This window comes from Haliotis rufescens, unplaced genomic scaffold (genome assembly GCF_023055435.1).
Source record: "Haliotis rufescens isolate VD_foot unplaced genomic scaffold, xgHalRufe1.0.p SCAF_10, whole genome shotgun sequence".
In the NCBI taxonomy this organism is placed as follows: Eukaryota; Metazoa; Mollusca; class Gastropoda; order Lepetellida; family Haliotidae; genus Haliotis; species Haliotis rufescens.
In genome coordinates this window covers 17,577,353-17,602,056 of record NW_025963780.1, presented here as the reverse complement: position 1 = coordinate 17,602,056, position 24,704 = coordinate 17,577,353, and the positions used below count along the sequence as shown (strand labels likewise).

Genomic DNA, 24,704 nt, shown 5'->3' with positions numbered 1-24,704 from the left:
ATGGGCCTCGGCACAAGCGTGGTGTTGGAAGACAAGTTATACATGTACATCCGATATGGTGACTGTTTTTCGCTATTCATATTCTAAATACATTCATAATACCACACATTTTAGTACTCCTTGAAACTTTACAATCACTTCAATATGTTCAATAGATTGAACGAGAACACTTGATATATTGCAGATTATTAAATCATTGTCTCTATTATCAGCCGCTACGTTTGTATCGTTTGCATTTTACAAAGAAATATTGTATGTCCTTTTGCAGATTTAGCCTCAGAATGTGCTCATTCGAATTAGGAACGGAAATAATTGCTTATCATGAGTATATATGATACAGTTAAAAGTTACTTGTACACTGTAGACGTATTCACTTTAAAGTCGCATACGACTTTCGCGAGCGAGTTGAATGATCCAGGTTAATTGGAACGAAGTCTAGAAAGGGTTATAAAGTTTTGTATTTGGTAATGTTTAGGTTTGTTAAATATGATTTTTTAAATTCGTTTTATTTCAATATGTAAAAACATAACTATGCGCTTAAAAACAGAGCTGACTTGATGGGAGATAGCCACCTCAGATTGTCTGTTGGACACGGTTTAACCTTACTGTGTCCTCACCCTGGTTGTTTTATTATAGGCATAAAAGTGTAATATATATTTAGATAATTAACAAGTAATTAAAGTTATTAATAAGCATTAAGATACATTCTGATTCTATAAAAGATCAAGAGGGAGAGTTGGGGTCGGTAAGTCGGGAATAGGTATATGTATAATACAGGCAGCTTTGGTTAGTTGAAGACTACGGGAGCATGCCTGGCCACGAGCATCCAGGGACGAGGGCAGTAGGTCGAGGGTTATACATGAACGAAAAATGATTAACAGATGAGGAAATAGATAAAGGGGTAAAATAGAGTTGGGAGGTACGGGAACGTCAGGGACATATATGGTCTGAGGGGGGAAAATAGTCCGAATTCCAAAGGGTGAGGAGTTACATGATAGCAAGTCCGAATAAGGTTCTGGTTATTAGAGAAGAGTGGGGAAGAACGACCTAAGGTAAGGGGGGAAAGGTGTTTGACCAATGAAATAGGAAAAAATGGGTAAAACCTTGACGTAAGCTGGGGGGGGGGTAAAAAGACGGGGAGACCCAAGGTTCGGGGAGACTGGAGGATCCAAATTGAGCACCACGATCTCGACCTTACTCTGAAAAACAATACTCCAGTATTTCGGCCAGGACTGAAGCTTCGCGGCTAAAGTCCATAAACCATCGTGACTAGAAGTTGGTGATCAATCTTATGTGATTGAATAAACAGTCATCGACGAAAGAAAACTCTTTGTGTTCATTGGGAGAACTACGGTAATTTATCCAAGGCCCTCGGGTACTGACATTGTACCTCTCGCAACATCCCAGTCTGTCAGCACCAAGAACGAGGGGATTGCCGTGGTACAGGTGAGGAGGTAACGACAGTTACGCTCCGGTTAATTAACACCAATTAACACCTGTAATTAAGGTGCTAAAAGTACCTTGGATAGTTGTTACCGTTGTTATCAGGGATTAAGAGCTACGGCTCGTTGCATTTTTGGTTACAGTCTGTATCACTAAAGTGGACATGTGCAGGTGAACTCTGTTCAATTAGTATATGAAATGCCCCAAAATGTGAACTCCAGACAATAATAACCTGAGGGTAAATCCACGTGCGTCTGCCTTTCCCCTCGTTCACCTTCGAAATCCTTGATTATTATATCATGCCAGAGTTCTGAAATTCAGTGACAATGTTGCTGAACAGTAGAATCTGATGGACGTTTTGTGCAGAACCTGTTTGACACTATGGGTCCTAGGACCACTAACACTCTGAGCTGAAAAAGTTTGGTCCTAACCGCACCCAACATCTACAAGTTTGTAAGCTTGTAGACATCATTAAGAAGTAATTAACAGTCCCATGCTGAGACCTTTCTCAAAATTCAGGCCGGTGGCAGGCTGCCAACAAAGAGAAGAAAATATCGCAAACCCGACACGAATGTGCTCAGTCAAACAATGAACTTACGACCGGCAGAAAACAACTCCAGTTGAGTATGCCGATGCTGTATCTCAGCCGTGTTGGCCTGAAAATTTAAACATGCTAATTAAATCCAAAATCGTATTTATTTTTAATAGAAACCGTATCTTAATTTGTTCTTGCAATGCATCATATCGTGTATTTCATCTGTATATGTGTAATGTGTATATGTATCAATGACTACGCATATTCTGCAACAGACTATAATTAATCACCTTATTATTGTCTCTACATTTACCATGGCTGACTGCACTAACACCCTTTTAACAGTGGACACCGATATCAGTATACATGTAGGCTTTTTGTTCAAAAAGGAATATGCAGGAAAATATATGTAACACTTAACTGTGTACTAATTATATGTTTGAATGTTATCAGTTTTACGTTCTGAGATACAGTGATGTAAGCATCTTCTACAATTAACAATACATGTATATAATAAAATACAAAACTCTCTGACGTAAATTTTTTGTGGAAATCATTCGATCAAGTAAAAATGACTGCGTGACAAGACGAATCAACTATTTATACCCGATAAAAGAAACTGCCTTATTTTAGGAACAGTGCTATATAACAAGACATTTGAAATTTCTAACAAGCAGATACATTAGACAGTGACTAGACTTCAGGTACGTAATCCGTATCAATCAAAGGTGTAAAAAAATTGAACATCATATCTGTCGGAGACCTACCAAATTACCATGTTTTATCATTTATCATTTATTACAATGCAAATACTTTATTGATACATTTTTTAGAGGAGAGGGCATACACACACGTATATTGCTTCCGTGTGTGAATGCAGGTTGTACTTTGTATCTCAGTTCTCAGTTTCATACCGGTTGTATAACTGAATTTGTATATGGAACCATGCGTACAGCATGCCAATTACTTGCTATTCGTCAGTTTACAACACACATAACACGGTCAAACAATTTTAGGCACCGCTTTTGCAAGTTATTTAGTACAATAATGTTTTATTAAAATCTATTTCAATTTGTTTTCACCATTTTCCCTATCGACAGTCGTTGTTACGTGCGTCACTAGGTAATTAGTACGGATTGACCTTGTTTATTGTTACTATACTTTGAGGATTTCTGTGGCCAGTGGCGGATGTAATTCAAACTCCTTCCGCACTGACACCGCATCAAATATATTTGTGTACCGATTACATAACTCTTATGGACAGGGTGGGGTGGTAGTTCACCGGACGACACTGTGTATATTGGGCGGCTCCTTTGAAATATCCTCCAAACATACGTTTATTGAATGACCCCATTAAACGATGATACACATCTCGATGAATATATCAAGGCACTAATTCATCTTTCATAAACATTTTTTTTGTCTTTGTGCTAAATATATCCACATATCAACGAACATTTGTAAAAACATGTATCCTAAAAAAAATAAACATTTTCAGGCTAGGTATTTGCCCACAGCAACACCTGCATAACTGTTTATTCACGCGTGGTGTGGTAGATCGTAATTGACCGAGAGCAGGTATTGTAGAATCAACGGGACATAAAATGGGAAATGAAACAGAAACTCACTAAAATTTAATGTTGTGGAAAATAACTCCAATGAATTGGAGTACACGCACATGAATTCGTATGATAAACTGTCAAAACGTTTTGAGAGGTAAGGCCGGGGATTGCCTAAAAGTCGGGCCGGGCCGGGCCAAGACGGGCCAAAGTGTTATTGGCTAATTACTTCATTATCGGCCATCATATCTACATATTATTGATGCAACATACACACATGACACTACTGAACAAACACCAATCCAAAACGTGCAGCATAATTAAGTAATTCGGAGTAAATCACTTAAAAACTAGAAAGTGGAGATATGTGTTAGCGTCGCTGATCTAGGTAACATGTAAAAGAGCAATCGTTAAACGAAATAGGATTTGACACGTATCAAATACTTCTAGCTATCGTGATACGCATTTCCATCTGTCGGCATAGCGTTTATATTATAGGAACGTACTATATCTAAGTAAATACCACTTTATAACGTCACTGTTCATCGTATTTAAAGCAGACACGTTGGTTAAAGTAGACCTCTTCTCCCTATACTCTCGACAGTCACACAGTTCGCTCCGACTTGGCCCGGGCTGTCAAAATCAACTTTAAACAGACAGATGTATCTTCAAATGTGATTACCTCTATAGATTAGTGTTATATCTACATATACACCACTTTATAATGTCACAGATCGCAGTATTTATAGAAAACAAGGGGCTCAAAGTGAAGCCCTTTTCCCTCTACATTCTCAACATAGTCTCTATCAGAAGTGTTTGGCTTGTGTTGGGTCCGACTTGGCCCGGACGGTCAAAATCAACTTTAAACACATAGATGTATCTTCAAATGTGTTTACATCTATAGATTAGTATTATGTCTACCTAGACACCACTTTATAATGTCCAGGTGTATCGCATTTAAAGAAATCTGCGCCGTTAAAGTGAAGCATTTTTACTGTATTTTCTTAAAAGAATCCAAGTCAGAAATGTTCGGTCCGACCTGGCCCGGGCTGTTAAAATCAACTTAAAGCTCACAGATGTATCTTCAAATGTGATAAAATCTATAGATTAGTGTTATATCTACCTATACACCAATTTATAATGTCACAGATTGCAGTATTTATAGAAAACAAGGTGCTTAAAGTGAAGCCCTTTTCCCCTCTACATTCTCAACATAGTCTCTATCAGAAGTGTTTGGCTTGTGTTGGGTCCGACTTGGCACGGGCTGTCAAAGTCAACAGATGTATCAAATGTATTAACATGTATACAAAGTGAAGCATTGTTTCGCCTTAGCCAAAATTCACCATAACCTTATAGATTTAAACGTTGTATATGTCATTTTAACTGTAACCTTTTGACTGAAATCCTATTCTTTTGTAAAGGAAAATAACTTACACGTTTAGAGGCCTCCCAATCGTAAACCTTGGTAGAAAACGATTGACAAGGTACACGTTACCCATAAAATTGTGTCTACCTTGTCATCCGTCAACTTCAACAAAGAGAAAACAAATGTTTCAACTGTTAGATGCATGGACGTAACACATCCTTCGATCATTGTAGTGTTCAGTTTACTGACCCGGTGTGTTGACATTTGTCATCAGCAGGTTGTCAGTTACTGACCATACCAAACCACACCACGTGTTTGTGTCTACGTAAACATACCAATTGTGTTTTTTTAGATCACAGACCCCTACGTATGAAATGAGTCCTTTATAATTGAAAGAAACGCCGGAAAGGATTATTCCAAATAATTAGATACTGGCAGGCTGCGTAGACGGGGCGTAGTTGCTGGCATCTAATTGTGTCACTATTAGTACGATGCATGTACTACATGCCATTCCACTTCCCGTTATTAGTTATACAATATTTATAATTCCAAAATAAGTGAGTAAATGCTTTTAACTTCCCCATTCTCGAGATTAATCTAAGCTTGTATACCTTGTTTGATCTCATTGTAGTGTAAGTTTTGCAGCTATGTTGCTGAATAAATTGTAACTTAAGCTGTTTATTCCAACAACAGATAACGTGTGTTGAAGTCTTGGCATGTTTATATGGTGTCATAAGCTATGATCTTTAGTCAAACGTGTTTTGAATTTATAAGAAATGTAAAAAAACACTATTTCAAGACTCACACATGTTCCTTTTTTATGCTGATTCAGAAAACGCAACATTCATATTCATATTTATTGTAATGTGAATTTTAAACATGTGTTTTAACTTTCTCAATTATGTTTTGCCATTTTACGCAATATTTGTTCTTACATCAGGTGTAGACACTTACGGTTTCTTTCCCGAACGCAAATTATAATCTCAGACGATAACTAAACTGTAATTAGGAATATACCGATGCGGGTTGAGAATGCATTTACAAAACTGATTCACATGTACTCATAGAACAAACGCATAATATTTCCAATTGAGAATTATTCGTAACGTACTACTGGTTAACACATGTGAACACATCTCAATGTTGAAGATTATCGGGAACTGTTAGTATTTGTACTTACATCTGAGGTACCACTTAGGGACCAGGTTTACGTTCCTTAACATATGCACATGAACATCTTTTTTTGCGAGAGAAACACTTCCTGCACCCGAACTTGAGTTGATAACATTAATGTTTGGTTTCAGAGTTCAAGCATCGTCTCACAATACGCTAATTTGATTATTCGATTATACTGGAGAAACGTATTTGCCTTACTTCAAGTCTTGTGTCTCATCGATCCTACTCATTGCGTCCGTATATGCACGTTAATGGTGGAATTAATCCAAATTACACCTGTACCCAGCTTGCTTAATTGCCCCTTGCTTAATTGCAATCAAGTAGGTGTTGCGTAATCAATCAACCATTTGCTCTTAATTAGCTGTCTTGAGCTGTAGTAGCAGACCGTTTCATTGATAACTTATGCATTTAGTGAGGCTAATTAACAAAACCCATTTATTTTCTTTTGAACTCACGTTAACATGTTTGTCCTAAAATGCTTCCAGATTACTTTTGTAAGCTATGATAGTGTCGTGTCCCTCGCAAATACGAAATAAAGTTATAACATATCGCCATATTGGTATGAAAGATACTATTCCATAAAACATACTATCACTGGCCACTGACAAACATTAGCAGTATTAGAATAAGTTAGTGAGTACGGTTTTACGCCGCTTTCAGCAATATTCCAGCAATATCACGGCGGGGGACACCAGAAATGGGCTTCACACATTGTACCCATGTTGGGAATCGAACCCGGGTCTTCGGCGTGACGAGCGAACGCTTTAACCACTAGGCGACCCGACCGCCCTATTAGAATAAGAAACATAATTAAATACAGTATGACGTATAAGCATACAGAAAACTAAGAGGGCCCAAATTACTTCAGTTTCTGTACTGTAGAGATAGATATTTGGAGATTTTACGAGCGCTTCAGCCTCTGGCTATTTCGCACTCGGGGCAGACGGTTCTTATAAAATATAAAATAATGGGAATAAGTGTAAACGTCTAGCCCAAAAAACTGTAAGTGAAGGGGGATAAAGTAATGAGAAGAGAGGTTGAGGTTTTAGTGGCCATAGAGAGCCGAGGAGGGATAAAAAGTTCTACATTAGCCAGGTTTATTTGGGGTGTAATAACTAGGATAGGTAGAGTGATAGAAGTAGTCAGTTAAGCTGATGTATAGCTACTAATAATAAAAATAAAATAAATTATAAGGGGGAAAAGGGAATGGATATGTGTGAGTAACCTAAGTTAAAAGCAGGGGCCTAGCGCGGGGGGTGGGTGGTGGGGGCAAGGCTGTGTGTCGGCCTTATTGGTAGTGGGCTTGTTGTTGTCGGCTATGGGTGGATGGCTGGTTAAACGGCTATAAAGATACTATGTATGGATATGTGGGTTTGTGGCGCGGACGTCGGATTAGACAATCCGCGCTATGGGTTGAGTGCGGGGACGTCATTGTAGAAAATCCGCTATAGAATTTTGAGGCGCGGACGTCGTAGAAGACAGTCCGCGCTGAGAATTTCGATCCCGATCCGAATCTAGAGTTTTGCTATTAATGTTAGAGTTACTTGCTGAGAAACTGAGGATAACATCAATGAAATAACTAGGTCAGCCCCCAAAAATCTCAAAAATCGTAAACGTAAATCCCGAACTCAACCTGAACCCGAAACACCCTTAGCTACCAAACTAAACAATCTTACAATCCTACTAGCTTACATGATGAAAGAACTCAAACCAAATGTTAAAATCACTAACCTACACCAAGTAGCACGTAATCTAAATCTTACCACCCAAACCTACCCAGAATTCTACGCAAGCTACAACCTAGCAATCGCAGGACTATAAAGTAAACCAAAACTAAAAACTATAATCTCCAAACACTAAAAGCCCAAATAATGACAGGCCTAAATATCTTTCAGTGGAATGCGGACGGGCTTAACTCCCACAGCCACGAACTTAAAGCTAGATTTAAACTTAACCAAGGACCTCATGTAGCGTGTATCCAGGAAACCAAATTTTCAAGTAAATCCAAATTCAATCTACCAAACTATAACACAGTCAGACTAGACCGACCCAAATCAAAAGTACTTAGAGCATCAGGAGGCCTAATTATACTAATCAGAGAGGACATAAACTACGAAGAAATCCAAGTCAATACTCCAAACCTAGAAGCCAATGGCGTCCAAATCACCTTAAAAAACAAAAAAATAAACATCATAAATATCTACCATTGGCAGCAACAGAAAATCCAACCGGAGGATCTAAACACTCTCAAACAAATAGGCACCAAATCAACTATCTTCCTAGGAGACTTTAACGCCCACCACCCCTCCTGGGGCACGGGGGATAAATTAGATAACGACGGCAAACTAATATCAGAATGGATAGAGGCTAATGATCTAGTACTACTAAACAATAATCAACCCACCAGGTACGATAAAACCAATAGAAACATGTCGGCTATCGACCTAACTATCTGCACAGCAGATCTAGCTCAAAGCACACAATGGGAAGTTCACGACGCCCCCCTAGGAAGTGACCACTTCCCAATAAATATAACCATAGGCAATACTAACGTCCCAAATCAAACCGAAAACTCAGAGCCCAAATTTAATTACAACCAAGCTAACTGGGACAAATTCCAAGACATATGCAATCAGGTTAACCTACAAAACATAGAGAATAATGACCCAGAAACTTACTGCCAAAACCTAACAGACTTCATAATTAACGCAGCCAAAAGCGCAATCCCCTTTAAAAAACCCAATAAATCAGGTAGGCCCTCTGTACCCTGGTGGAACGAGGAATTAGAACAAACTAGACGAAAACGTAAATCAGCCTTCAATAAAGCCAAACGCGACCATAACCACATACCAGTAGCCCACCAACTAAACCACCAGGTCCAAAAACTAGTCAAAATAGCTAAAACCAGAGATTGGAAAAAATTCTGCGAGGGACTAAATAATCGCACAGATGCCAGAACGGTCTGGCGCAAAATCCACGCCGTCAGAGGCCTAAAACGCCACAAAAAAACACCTAGCGTAAACAACTCAACGACTCCCAGCGAAAAAGCAAATAACCTGGCAAACCACTTTCGGCCACAAGTAGCAATAACAACTTCAGCCATAAATTCCAACAAAAACTCAAAGCAGAAACCGAACCTATCCAAGAACCAAACAATAACAACCTAGAAATAAACCAACCCTACACAATAGAAGAACTAAACCACGTACTTCAAAATAGGAAAAAGGGTACAGCCCCAGGCTTAGACTTAACTTCCTACCAAATAATCAAAAAACTCCCCCCCAAACTACTCCAGTCATTACTAAAACTCTATAATCTAATCTATCTAAACGGCCAGGTTCCAACCCCTTGGAAAGAGGCTCTTATTATCCCCATCCCTAAACCCGGTAAACCAACCAACCAAGCAAACTCCTATAGGCCAATATCCCTCACCTCCAACCTATGCAAAGTAATGGAATCCATGGCAAAAAATGAACTCCAACACTACCTAACCCAAAATAATATAATTAACTAAGACCAAAGCGGTTTCACTCCCGGCCGCTCAACCTTAGACAACCTAGCCCGTATAGAACAGGATATTAAAACAGGACAACTAAATAAACAATATACTACAGGCATCTTTCTGGATTTTTCCAAAGCTTTCGACATGGTATGGCACAACGGGCTAATCCAAAAACTTAAAAAAATAGGACTAAAAGGTCAAATCGTAAACTACATTCAGAGCTTCCTTAAAAACCGTAAAATCACAGTGGGTATAGACAAGGCCTTGTCGGATCAGTGTCCACTAGAAAACGGCACCCCCCAAGGCAGCATTCTTAGCCCCACACTCTTCAACATAATGATAAACGATCTCTTTGATGGCTTATCCCCTAAAATAAACACTTCAAAATTTGCGGATGACGGAGCCCTCTGGATCCGCTCCAAAAGTATTCTAACATCCCAGGAACTACTACAAAAATCCCTAAACAAAATACAACAATGGGCCGACAAATGGGGCTTCTCCCTCAACTCTGAAAAAACCACAGGAATAGTATTTAAACACAAAAATATGAGACAGGCCACCCCTACCCTCAAACTAAACAACAAACCAATCCAATTTCAGAAACAAACTAAATTCCTAGGACTAATTTTCGACGAACATCTCTCCTGGGATGCTCACGTCCAAAACCTAACCACCAGATGTAGCAAAGATTTAAACACACTAAGATGTCTAACCGGCTCCAACTGGGGTGCCTCTAAAGATACCCTCCTCAGTCTCTATACATCCCTAATCAGATCCAAACTAGACTACGGCTGCGCCATATACGATACCTTAAACGAAACCTTAACCAAAAAACTAGAGTCAATACAATACCAAGCCCTCAAACTAGTCACACGTACCCAACATGGCACCTCCCTTACTTCACTGCAGGCCCTTACAGGAGAAATGCCACTAAATTTACGTAGGCAACACTTAACACTAAACTTCTGGGCAGCATCTCAATCAAACCCTCTTCTCCAAAACCTTCTAAACCAAAACATACGTCCCCAAAACCAGGCACTAACTAGGAAACACCCTCTACTCACTCCAATATCCCAACGAATAATAAACTACCGTAACGAACACCAAATAGGAAACCAACAACAAAACTGCAAACAATCCAACGTATTCACCCCAAAACTTAAAATCCCCAAAATAGACACATCCTTAGCCAACTCAATAAACAAACAAACTGACCCAAACATAGCTAAATCCACCTCACTAGCTTACATTCATCAAAACTGGCCAAATTGGTGTCACATCTACACAGACGGATCCGCTGATCCGATCACAAATCACACAGTTTTCGGAGTCCACATAGCCCAACCAATTAGAAATACTCAATCTTTCCGACTCCCAAACAACCAATCCATCTTCACTGCAGAACTCATGGGTATCGCCACAGCCCTCCACAGCCAACACACTAAAAACCAAAAAAAAATCCTAATACTCTCAGACTCACTAAGTGGACTTCAGGCCCTCCAAAGCAAAAACACCAAAAATCGCCCCAAATTAATAAACCAAATTCTCAAAAGCGTAAATAAATTAACAGAGGCAGGCAAAGACATAGTACTCATCTGGATACCAGCCCACGTAAGAATATACGGAAATGAAAACGCCGACAAAGCCGCTAAACAATCCCTAAAAATACCAGAGATAAGCCTTAAGCTACCAATATCTAAAGCAGAGATCAAAAGTATAAACAAACGTAAAATCACCCAAAGATGGCATAACCTCTATCAAAACACAAACACCCAAATCATAAAAATCCTCAAAAAAACCCTTACCAAACCAAAAATCCTCCACCCCTCCAAAAAAATCGATAGAATTATCACCAAACTCCAAACAGGTCACACCAAACTAAATAACCATCTCCTAAAAATAAAAAAACACGCAAACGGGAAGTGCCCACACTGCACTCACCCAGAAACAATAGATCACGTACTCCTACATTGCACCCACTACCACACCCACCGTACAACACTACAAACCAACCTAAATCCAAATAAAGCTCTTACCCTAAAAGCAATCCTAAACCCTCAAAATAAAATAGAAAACTTCAAAGCCCTAGGCATATACCTAACCAAAACAGACCTAATAAATCGTATCTAAAAATTACCAAACCACCAAACACTAGCATATAACACAACAACTCACCTCCACACATTCCCTTAGTCCCAACCACTCCCCCAAGGCATGTATTCCAAATCTCAAAATTTCCAAAATTTATATAAGCAACCACTAAACCCCCCTCCTTGGTTGCACACCTTTCTTTCCCTTCAATATCACTAAATGGTCCGGCCGGGCCCGTGTGCGAAATACGCTTCAGTCGGAAAGCGCACGTAAAATCCCCTAATATAAGTAAGTAAGTAAACTGAGTTCACTCGACCTGCGAACACGTCCATCCAAGCTCTCAACACTCCAACCGACTATGAGAGATATCTCTAGGTCACTACCGAGGGAGCTTGTCTCCATCCTGGAGCCCTTGCTGGCTTACCGGGTTGGGGACTACTCCCTCAGGACTTCCTATAAGTCCAAAACCTCTACCATCTCCATCATCTTTGACTTAGGTCAAAAGAAGAGGCCTCTGGTCAAAGCCCCGGCCAAGACCAAGCCTAAGGAGAAACCCGCCCCGGCCCCTACCCCCGCTGCACCACTCCCGGTGAAGAGGAAAAGGCCGCCCAAGGTGAAGAAGACCCCTCCAGTATCCATCATGGAGATCGAGGAAAGTCTTCCCACTACCCCTCCACCCCCAACAGCAGCAACGGAGCTCGCTCCCCTCGACTCCAGGGGGGAGGAGCCCTTCCGCTCACCCGAGGGGACAGGACATGGGAGGAAAAAGAGGAAGAGGAGAAGCATATTCTCCCCTGACGCTTCACCCATCCCAGCTACTCCTACCACCCAGTCCATAGAGTGCCAGACCGCCGACCCTCCAGGCCCTGCACTCAATGACAGCCACACCCAGACCGCCCTACCACCAGTCCCGACTCTCCGCGACAGCCACACCCAGACCATCCCGGTCCGGGTGCCAAAGGAGAAGCCAGAGGACGCACGGATCTTATTCACCCGGACAGCGGCTAAAGTCAAGGACTCCCACAAACACCTACCTCCACCCGCCTGTGGAAAACCCACCAACAGGATCCACCCTAGCAGCCGCCCCCAACCAGCCATGGTTATGGTCCAGACCATAGAGGGCGAACGCTTCGAGCATGAGATCCACAGTTTCCAGGACCTCAAGGACTTCCTGGAAAACAGCGACGTTGTCAACTCAAACAACTTCGTCGCCGCCATGGCAGCCCGCCTCGTCGACGGACTCTTCCCAGGTATCTCCCGGGAGGAATGCAAGCTCGCCACCACCTTCCTCACCGGCGTTCTCAAGTAAACGCCTCTGGTCGCCACACAAGCTTGCCAGCCGACGCCGTGCCTTCCCACGCTTGACCCCCTCCCCTCCAACCCACGCCCAAACTTTTCCATATTATTGAGTATTTTATTACCACCCACACCCCCCAGCCAAACCCCCACCCCCCGCAGCTTTATTAGATTAGTCCTGTAAAAGTTACATTTTTTTGGGTCGCACTTCTTTATTTATTTATTACGCTTTTTTTCTCCAAATAGTATAAAGTGCTTCCCCGTGTGCGAAATACGCTTTTAGTCGGAAAGCGCACGTAAAATCTCCTAGTGTCACTCACTCACTGAGTTCAACACAATAACCTCCGACTTATAGGAAAACCCAAATTACCAGCACAATCTCCAAACGCTAAAAAAACAAATAATGACAGGCCTAAATATTTTCCAGTGGAATGCCGACGGGCTTAACTCGCACAGCCACGAACTCAAAGCTAGATTCAAACTAAACAAAGGACCGCATATAGCATGTATCCATGAGACTAAATTCTCAAATAAATCCAAATTCAACCTACCAAACTATAACATAGTCAGACTAGATCGACCCAAATCCAAAATAATTAGAGCATCAGGAGGCTTACTTATACTAATTAGAGAGGATATAAGCTACGAAGAAATCAAAGTTAATACTCCAAACCTAGAAGCCAATGGCATCCAAATCACCTTAAAAAAACAAAAAATAAACATCATAAATATCTACCATTGGCAGCAACAGAAAATCCAACCGGAGGATCTAAATATTCTCAAACAAATAGGCAGCAAATCAACTATCTTCCTAGGAGACTTTAACGCCCACCACCCCTCCTGGGGCACGGGGGATAAAATAGATAACCACGGCAAACTAATCTCAGATTGGATAGAGGCTAATGATCTAGTACTACTAAATAACAACCAACCTACCAGATACAATAAAGACATGTCGGCTATCGACCTAACTATTTGCACAGCAGACCTAGCTCAAAGTACCCAATGGGAAGTTCACGACGCCCCCCTAGGAAGTGACCACTTCCCAATAAACATAACCATAGGCAACACTAATGTCCCCAACCAAACCGAAAGCTCAGAACCCAAATTTAATTATAACCAGGCTAACTGGGATAAATTCCAAAATATCTGCAACCAAGCTAATCTACAAGAGATAGAGAATAGTGACCCAGAAATATACTGCCAAAACCTAACGGACTACATAGTTAACGCAGCCAAAAGCTCAATCCCCTTTAAAAAAAACAATAAATCAGGTAGGCCCTCTGTACCCTGGTGGAACGAGGAAATAGAACTAACTAGACGAAAACGTAAATCAGCCTTCAATAAAGCCAAACGCGACCACAACCACATACCAGTAGCTCACCAACTAAACCACCAGGTCCAAAATCTAGTTAAGATAGCAAAAACCAGAGATTGGAAAAAATTCTGCGAGGGACTAAACAACCGCACAGATGCCAGAACGGTCTGGCGCAAAATTCACGCCGTTAGAGGCCTAAAACGTCACAAAAAAACACCTAACATAAACAACTCAACAACTCCCAGCGAAAAAGCAAATAACCTAGCAAACCACTTCTCGGCCACAAGCAGTAATAACAACTTCAGTGATAAATTCCAACAAAAACTCAAAGCAGAAGCCAAACCTATCCAAGAACCAAATAATGATAACCTAGAAATAAACCAACCCTACACAATAGAAGAACTCAACTACGTACTCCAAAATAGGAAAAAGGGAACAGCCCCAGGTCTAGACTTAACTTCCTACCAAATAATCAAAAAACTCCCCCCCCAAACTACTCCAGGCACTACTAAAACTCTATAATCTAATCTATCTAAACGGCCAGGTACCAACCCCTTGGAAAGAGGCTCTAATCATCCCCATCCCTAAACCCGGTAAACCAACCAACCAAGCAAACTCCTATAGACCAATATCTCTTACCTCCAATCTATGCAAAGTAATGGAATCCATGGCCAAAAATAGACTACAACACTACTTAACCCAAAACAATATAATAAACTCAGACCAAAGCGGTTTCACTCCTGGCCGCTCAACCTTAGATAACCTCGCCCGTCTTGAACAGGATATAAAACAGGACAACTAAACAAACAATACACTACAGGCATCTTTCTGGACTTTCCAAAAGCATTTGATATGGTATGGCACAACGGGCTAATCCAAAAACTTAAAAAAATAGGACTAAAAGGTCAAATCGTAAACTACATCCAAAGCTTTCTTAAAAACCGCAAAATTACAGTGGGTATAGACCAGGCCCTGTCGGACCAGTGTCCCCTAGAAAACGGCACCCCCCAAGGCAGCATTCTTAGCCCCACACTATTTAAGATAATGATAAACGATCTCTTTGATGGCTTATCCCCTAAAATAAACACTTCCAAATTTGCGGATGACGGTGCCCCCTGGATCCGCTCCAAAAGTATTCTAATATCCCAGGATCTACTCCAAAATTCAACAATGGGCAGATAAATGGGGCTTCTCCCTCAACTCTGAAAAAACTACAGGAATAGTATTTAAACACAAAAATATGAGACAGGCCACCCCTATCCTCAAACTAAACAACAAACCAATCAAATTCCAAAAACAAACTAAGTTCCTAGGCCTAATTTTCGACGAACATCTCTCCTGGGATGCTCACGTCGAAAACCTAACCACCAAATGTAGCAAAGACCTAAATACACTAAGATGTCTAACCGGCTCCAACTGGGGTGCCTCCAAAGATACTCTCCTCAGTCTCTATACATCCCTAATTAGATCCAAACTAGACTATGGCTGTGCCATATACGACACTTTAAACGAAACCTTAACCAAAAAACTAGACTCAATACAATACCAAGCCCTCAAATTAGTCACACGTACCCAACATGGCACCTCTCTCACTTCACTACAGGCCCTAACAGGAGAAATGCCACTAAATCTACGTAGGCAACATCTAACACTAAACTTCTGGGCAGCGTCCCAATCAAACCCTCTTCTCCAAAACCTTCTAAACCAAAACATCTGTCCCCAAAACCAGGCTCTAACTAGGAAACACCCTCTACTCACTCCAATATCCCAACGAATAATAAACTACCGTAACGAACACCAAATAGGAAACCAAAATCAAAACTGCAAACAATCTAATGTATTCACTCCAAAACTTAAAATCCCCAAAATAGACACATCTCTAGCAAACTCAATAAACAAACAAACCGATCCAAACATAGCTAAATCCACCTCACTAGCTTACATACATCAAAACCGGCCAAATTGGTGTCACATCTATACAGACGGATCTGCTGATCCGATCACAAATTGCACAGGTCTCGGAAAGTCCACATAGCCCAACCAAATAGAAATACGCAATCCTTCCGACTCCCAAACAACCAATCCATCTTCACTGCAGAGCTTATGGGTATGGCCACAGCCCTCCACAACCAGCACAATAAAAACCATAAAAAAATCCTAATACTCACAGACTCGCTAAGTGGACTTCAGGCCCTCCAAAACAAAAACACCAAAAATCGCCCCAAACTAATAAACCAAATACTCAAAAGCGTAAATAACTTAACAGAGGCAGGCAAGGAGATAGTACTCATCTGGATCCCAGCCCACGTAGGAATATACGGAAACGAAAATGCCGACCAAGCCGCTAAACAATCCCTTAAAATACCCGAAATAAGCCTAAAGCTACCAATATCTAAAGCAGAGATCAAAAGTATAAACAAACGTAAAATCACCCAAAGATGGCATAACCTCTATCGAAAAACAAACACCCAAATCATAAAAATCCTCAAAAAACCCCTTACCAAACCAAAAATCCTCCACCCCCCCCAAAAAATCGACAGAATTATCACCAAACTCCAAACAGGTCACACCAAACTAAATAACCATCTCCTAAAAATAAAAAACACGCAACCGGGAAGTGCCCACACTGCACACACCTAGAAACAATAGAACACGCACACTTACATTGCACCCACTACCACACCCACCGAGCAACACTACAAACCCACCTAAACCTAAATAAAGCTCTTACCCTAGAAGCAATCCTAAACCCTCAAAATAACATAGAAAAATTCAAAGCCCTAGGCATATACCTAACAAAAACAGACCTAATAAATCGTATCTAAAAATAACCAAACCACCATAACCTAGCATATAAAACAACAAACTCACCTCTACACACTCCCTTAGTTCCAACCACACCCCCAAGGCATGTATTCCAAATTTCAAAATTTCCAAAACTTATATAAGCAGCCACTAAACCCCCCTCTCTGGTTGCATCCCTTTCGTTTCCCTTCAAACTTCACTAAATGGCCCGGCCAGGCCCGTGTGCGAAATACGCTTCAGTCGGAAAGCGCACGTAAAATCTCCTAATGTAAGTAAGTAAGTAACTGAGTTTGTCATCTCGGCTTGGACACTCGCCCTGCGAACACGTCCATCCAAGCTCTCAACACTCCAACCGACTATGAGAGATCTCTCTAGGTCACTACCGAGGGAGCTTGTCTCCATCCTGGAGCCCCTGCTGGCCTACCGGGTTGGGGACTACTCCCTCAGGACTTCTTACAAGTCCAAAACCTCCACGCTCTCCATCTCCTTTGACCTAGGTCACAAGAAGAAGCCTCTGGTCAAGGCCCCCGCCAAGACCAAGCCCCAGGTAGCACCCACCCCGGCCCCAGTTCCTCCTGCATCCCGTCAGGCGCAGAAGAAAAGGCCCCCACGGAAGAAGAAGACCCCTCCTCCAGTCCTCGACATGGAGATTGAGACATCCCTCCCTTCCACCCCACCTCCCCCGGCAGCTGCGTTGGAACTCGCTCCCCTCGAATCCAGAGGGGAGGAGCCCTTCCACTCGCCGGAGGGAACCGGTCACGGAAGAAAAAAGAGGAAGATGAGAGACATCCCCTCACCTCAACCTTCTAACCCACCGACCACCTCAACAGCGTCATCAGAGTCCCAGACCATGGAGCCCGCCCTAAACGACTCCAGCGTCCAGACCACGGCGCCACAACCTACACCAATCGCTGAAGCCCAGACCCAGACCATCCCGGTCGAGGCCCCCCCTCCGGTCAAAAGCTTCAGGGATGTCCTAGTGGAAAAGTCAGACATCCTGATTAAACACTATAGGGCGCACCCGGAACTCAAGGCAGAGCAGATCTCCACCCCCAAGGATCAACTCTACGCCAAGCCAGGAGTCCCAATGGTCATCATCCACACGAAGTCGGACGAGGAACACGAGTACGACATTACAAGCTTCACGGACTTGTATCACTTTTTCCAAAATAACATCGCCGTGTTCCCAAACCACTTCATCGCCAACACCACCGCCCTCCTTGCAAAGAGTCTCTTCAGGGAACCCAACCCCCAGGAAGAGAAGCTCACAAAGCGCCTCCTTCAAGGACACCGCCGGTAAACTTCCAAGCCCACGCCTGCCCGCCAACGCCGTGCCTTCCCAAGCTTGACCCCCTCCCCACCAACCCACGCCCAAACTTTTCCATATTATTGAGTTTCCTTTTACCACCCACTCCCACCCAGCCAAACCCCCACCCCCGCAGCTTTATTAGATTAGTCCTGTAAAAGTTACATTTTTTTGGGTCGTACTTCTTTATTTATTCATTACGCTTTTTTTCTCCCAATAGTTTAAAGTGCTTCCCCGTGTGCGAAATACGCTATGAGTCGGAAAGCGCACGTTAAATCTCCTAGGTACCTAACCTAACCTAGCTGAGTTTGTTTGGGAGGGTCTAAATTTTTTCTATTAAGTTGGTGTCCTTGAGAAAGGTGGCTATTTGTAGGTAAGTGACTGGTGGATTGTCGGGTTTAAATAGCATTGTGATATTGTTGTTGTATTTGGGTGGGAGAGAGTTGTATAGTGTTAGCTGTTGTTGTTTATATTTGCTGCAGGTGGTGAATATGTGTTTTATGTCTTCTATTGTATTGCAGTGGATGCAGTTTGGGCTTGTATGTCTGTTTTGCTTGTATAGTGTTGCGTTTAAGTTGGTTTGGTTGCTTTGTATTCTGTTTATGACTTTGTCTGCTAAGATGGAGTTTGTGTAGTTTTTGCATTTTGTTGTTGGCTTGGTGAATAGTGTTTTGATCAAGTGGGATTTACATTTTTGGATGTTATTGCTTAAGTTTTGTTGTATTATATTGTGTTTTATTAGTGTTTTTGTTTCGGTTTTGCTTGTGTGAAATTGTAAAGTGGGTATTTGGTCAGTTGTAGCTATTTTTGCTGTTTGGTCTGCAATTTGGCTTCCTGGTATGCCTGTATGGCTGGGTATCCATACTAATGTTATTGTTTTGTTGGCTGTTTTGAGTTTTGTGTGGGTATTTATTATTTGTTTGATTAAGTCGGGTCTGCATTTGGAAGATTTGTCAGCTATTTGTTTTATTGAGTTTAACGAGTCAGAAATGATGATGTTTTTGCTATGGTTTGATGTTTTTGCTTGTTTGTAGGCTTGGAGAATGGCTAATAACTCTGCTGTGTTTGCATGTGAGTAGTTTGCATATTGGAATTTCTTAGTGCTTTGTGTGGGCTGTGTTGTATGGATACCCAGCCCTGTTATTTTGTTTTTACTGTTGTATATGATGCATCTGTATAGATGTGTGTATGTTCCGGCCGGTTGTCGTGGATATAGTTAAGCAATATTGTTCCCTTTTCTATGTTTGTAAGTTTGTTATGCTTGTTGAATATTTTGGCTAGAGATGTGTCTGTTTCGGGGGGGGGGGGGGGGGGGGGGGGGGGGCGGCGGCTATCTTGAGGGCCTTATATTGTAATGAATTGAGCTTTTTTTCCAGTTTATCTGTTAAAGAGTGGAGAACCGGAGCGGCGTAATCTATTTTTGCTTGAATAAGAGTTTTGTATATGTTTAATAGTGTTTGTTTGTCAGCTCCCCAGTGAGAGCCGCTGATGGCTCTCATTAGGTTAATATCTTTTTGGCAGGAGTTGACCACGTTATTGATGTGGGGAGCCCATGTAAGATGTTGGTCAAATGTGACTCCTAGGAATTTTGCTTCTTTTTGGAATTTAATATTTTCTTTATGAAGTGTAAGTTTGGGTGTTAAATTTGGCATAAAGGGTTTTTTGAAGACAATGCCGATGGTTTTTTTGGTGTTAATTTTGAACCCCCATTGGGAAGCCCAGTTTTCTAGTTTCGAAAGAGTTGGTTTGATTCTATTTTCAATTTGTTTTATGGATGTTGATGACGACCAAAATGATATATCATCAGCGAATTTTGCTGTGGTGGTATTTTTGGGGGTAGATGGGAATATGTCATCAATCATTAGATTAAATAGGGTGGGGGACAGGATACTTCCCTGGGGGGTGCCATTTTCAAGAGTGTGGGGGTCTGATATGGTGTTGCTTGACTTTACTGTTATGTTTCTGTTATTTAAGAAAGAATGAATGAAATTTAGAATTCTCCCATCAATTGCTTTATCTATTAACTTTTGGATTAGGCCTTGTTGCCAAACCATATCAAATACTTTAGAAAAATTTATAAAAATGGCCACAGTGTATTGTTTTTGTGCTTGAGCTGTCCTGACATCATGTTCCAAATTTAAAATTTGATCTAGGGTCTGTCTGTTTGCTGTAAAGCCACTCTGGTCCTCTTTTATAAGGCTATTGTTTTGTATTTTATGCTTTAGTCTGTTGTTTATTACTGTTTCCATGATTTTACATAGATGAGATGTGAGAGAGATAGGGCGATAGGAATCAGGGTCATTTGGGGATTTCCCTGGTTTTAGAATTGGCACCACTAGAGCATTTTTCCATGTTTTGGGGAGGTGGCCAGAAGTCCAAATCTGATTGTAAAGTTGAAGTATTAATTTTTGAATTTTGATGGGGACATGATTTAGAATTTTGTAACTTATGTTGTCTAATCCAGTGGCTGGGGCTGTGTTTTTGCTTTTTAAAGCGTTTTGGAGTTCGTGGATGTTGATGAGTTTATTTATGGCAAGGTGTGAGAGTGGTGATCTGTTTTGAAATGCAGGTTGAGTGTTTATAGTGTCTTGTATGTGTTTGGAGTGGTTGGCGGAGCTGCTTACGGCCGAAAGATGGGCGGCCATGGCATTAGCCTTTTCTTTGTCTGTTTTAAGTAGGGGAAAGTTGGGCGAGTTGAAAGATTTGGCAATGCCTTTTATTGCTTTAAGTTTATTCCACAGAATTTTTGAATTTTGTTTGCCCATCCTCAAGGTTGATGTAAAAGTTTGCCAATGGTTTCTTTTTGTTGCCATGATTAGTTCTTTGGTAATATTTCTTTCTTTATGGGCCAAATGGAGTTTAGTTCGATCATGTTTAGCCTTATTGAGAGCTTTTTTCCTAAGTTTTCTAGATTGAATAATTTCAGGGCTCCACCATGGTACTGTATTATGTGTGGGTTTTATTTTGGTTGTAGGAATGCATTTAATGGATATGTTGTATAGAGTATTGCTGAGGTTTGTGTTGAAGGTGTCGATGTCGGTACTGTGTATGTTGTGTGTGTCTATTTGGTTGCATAATGTGACGACCTCCTGCCAGTCAGCTTTAGTAAAGTTGAATTTAGTTTGTTTAGGGGAGTCAGAAGTGGGATTGGGGTCAGATAGGGGCTTGTCGGGAAGGATATTTATAGAAATTTTTATGGGGAAATGATCACTACCCCAGGTGTCATTGTGGGGGTCCCATGTGAGTTTTTGGAAAAGTTGGGGGGTGGTAATGGATAGGTCCACTGCAGTGGGAGATTGTAAATGGCTGGTAGGGAATCTTGTGGCTCTATTGTCGTTTAAGCTTAAGAGATTTTTGGTGTCTAACCATTCTATTATGTATTTTCCAAATCTAGTTGGTTTATTGGGTGGTCTTGGCTCTATCTTGTCGAATGAATGTGTAGCCTGGCAATTTGAAGGCTTTTTGGGGAAATAGTTTTGTTTCTTGTACTGCTGTTACATATGGGGCAATTTTGTTTAGGGCGATGAGGGCCTTAAGTTCATGCCCATTAGTATTGAGACCATTACAGTTCCACTGCAAAAACACCATGTGATTTGTAGATTTGTGGGGATGTTAAGGCCAAATGCATGGTGCTAATATTCTGGCCGGTTTGGGTAGGTGTTCCTGTTTGATGTGTTTGTTGAGCCGGAGGATGTGTTGTTGTTTGAGTGGGCAAGTATTTTGTGTGGCTGTATGACCTTCAGCTTCACACTGTATACAGTAGGCCGCCCATGTGCACTCTGGGGTTTCATGTCTGAGGGACCCACATTTCTGGCACATGGGCGGTTGTCGGCAAGTGGCTGTAGTATTGTTGTAAGAGTGGCATATGTTGCATTGTGGTGGGTTTTTCCTTATTGGATTAATTTTGTATCTGAGTGCTCCGAAAATTATGTGTGTGGGTAGTGTGGTGCTCTTGAAAGTAAGGAAGATAGTTTGTGTTGTGGTTCTGCCTGGTATGGGTGTTCTGTTATTGATGCTCTTGTAATCTGTGATTTGGGGTTGTGTGTGGAGTTGGTTTGCTGTTTGGATGTACTCTAGTATGTCTTCTTGTGTGTCCCTATGGTCTATGTATATAACCCCCTGTATAGATGTGAGCCATTTTGGTGTTTGCCATGTTATGTTAAGACCATCTATCATTGTTTGTCTGCGTGCTTGGTTGAGTGTGTCTTGTGAAGGAAAGGTGATCTTGAACCCCCTGCCACATCTGTTTATGTATTTGTATGATATATGTACTTTTTTCAGGCAGAGGGCGAATTTATTGTTTGAGAAGGTGTCGTTGAGTGGTGTGGTGTTGGTTGAGAATGCCAGTAGTATAAGTTTGTTTTGGTCTGTTGCTGGAGACTGTTCAGATGTTGAGGTGGATGGGGGTGTTTGCTTGGACATAGTCTAAATATTGAGTTTTTGAACAATTTTTTTTTCATTTTTTCTTCCTTGGTATGTTCCCATGAAAACTGCATGTTTAATTTTGTAAATACCTTTAACCGAGACTGGGCAAAGACCGTAGAGTTTCTGGACTTTTGGGTTTCCAGAATTAAAATGGGACGTGTTATTTGCATTCGGAACTCTTTCATTACAATCGTTTTCGTGATTCAGAAATCAGATATGCTTGTCTGAATGTTTGGAATACTCGTACCGAGAATTTAAAAGCCTCGGCGTTCTTTAATTTGTAGCGACCCCCCATGAAGGTGTTGTCAGATCTTTACACAGAGTCAGGGTCATACCTGGGTCAGATAGATGTGGATTCGAATGTTTGAAATGACATTCACGAACTTGCACAAGCACAAACGTCAACGTATGCCATAGAGACCGTGGCATGCGAATCGGGAAATTTTAAAAACGACATTCCCTTAATGTTTCACCGTACATATTGGAAAATAGCAGCATAAAAATAGCCTGTACAATCATGTTCTCTAATATGCTTTCAGGTCATTATTGTGTAATAAAAACCGTTCATAATTTCAAACATTCAGCTTAATGATACCGGTAGAATTACAAACGGTCTTGAAATTGTATTTCTATATGTTCAAGCAATCTGTAAGAAATGAACCCTTATATAAATATACCCTTATGGTAATGATGAAATATAGCGTTACCAAATTGGTATTTATATGTAGCGTGTAGACTGTACACATATGCAAGCTTGACAAAGTAATAAATAATAATCAATATACAGCTAAAACTTTTCTGTGACCTGCAACCATGCAACTGTTGAGTCACTGTCAAGGTCAACCAAATCAATATCAATCAACTTTCACTGGAAGTTGAAGTTGTTTAATCTGTTCAACACATGCTATACTGCATGATGTGATTGATTTTAGTATATCATATACGCACACCATTATATATCATAGACGTCCTCGGTGGTATAGTGGATATATCGTTCGTCCGGAGAGAGGAAGGTCATTGGCCGCGTCATACCAAAAGACGTTAAAAGACGGCACTTGTTGTTTCAATGCCTGGCGCTCGTCTGGTAGCCCCGGAGTCAGTATGCTGTATCTGAGTGGAATATCCACGTTACTTTGCGGCTTGATATGTCAGTGGGCTAGGACTATAAAAGCGGCATCAGTGCAGACTGGTATAAGCAGCCGCACGCACACACGCACGCACGTACGCACGCACACATACAGACAGAAACAAACACATAAACACACACAAACAAACAAACACACACAATCAAACAAACACACGCACACACACATACAAAGACACACACACAAACACATACAAACACACACAAACTCATACAAACACACGCACACACATACGCGTCCGTGTGCGCCTGCGACGCTAAACCACATTTCACATCACCTCAAACTATGAAGGCTCCGTTAAGGCTGGAAATGATAACATTTTCCTTACAGCCCAGACAATCATGACATTCACGGAACAAACGTTAAAACCTGATTTCTTTACCAGACAGAAGAAACGCTTTGAACACACAGAACACAGAGACATATGGCGGGATGATGAGTTAATTGAACACAAGTTTTACCAATCGGGAGATCGGTGGTAGCCATTCCACCCTGATGACCACCGGAGGACTTCCAGAAGCTAGTCCTGCACCGTAACGCTATCTTGTTAACCGGTATGTAGTGGGCAGCAGCAATGGCACGGTGCTTCTCGGGAGAGAAGGGGACGTTCATCTGCCGGAGGATGGGGAGAGGAACGGTGATGATGACAGCGTCCCCCGTGTAGGTTACAGAGTCATCTGATACCTCGTCCCATCCCGTTACCATGGCAAGCTCTTCGCCGCCTTCAGACATCACCT

The 24,704-nt window shown here is 41.5% G+C and overlaps 1 protein-coding gene across 1 annotated transcript in view; it reads right to left on the bottom strand.

Annotated features, from left to right (window-relative positions):
• LOC124110693 (putative L-amino-acid oxidase YobN) overlaps positions 1-24,704 on the bottom strand; it is a 34,040-nt gene that overhangs the window by 2,855 nt on the left and 6,481 nt on the right. The window contains exon 6 of the mRNA XM_046470033.2: positions 24,429-24,702. Coding sequence (XP_046325989.2) covers positions 24,429-24,702 — 274 coding nt within the window. The remainder of the gene's footprint in view (positions 1-24,428; positions 24,703-24,704) is intronic.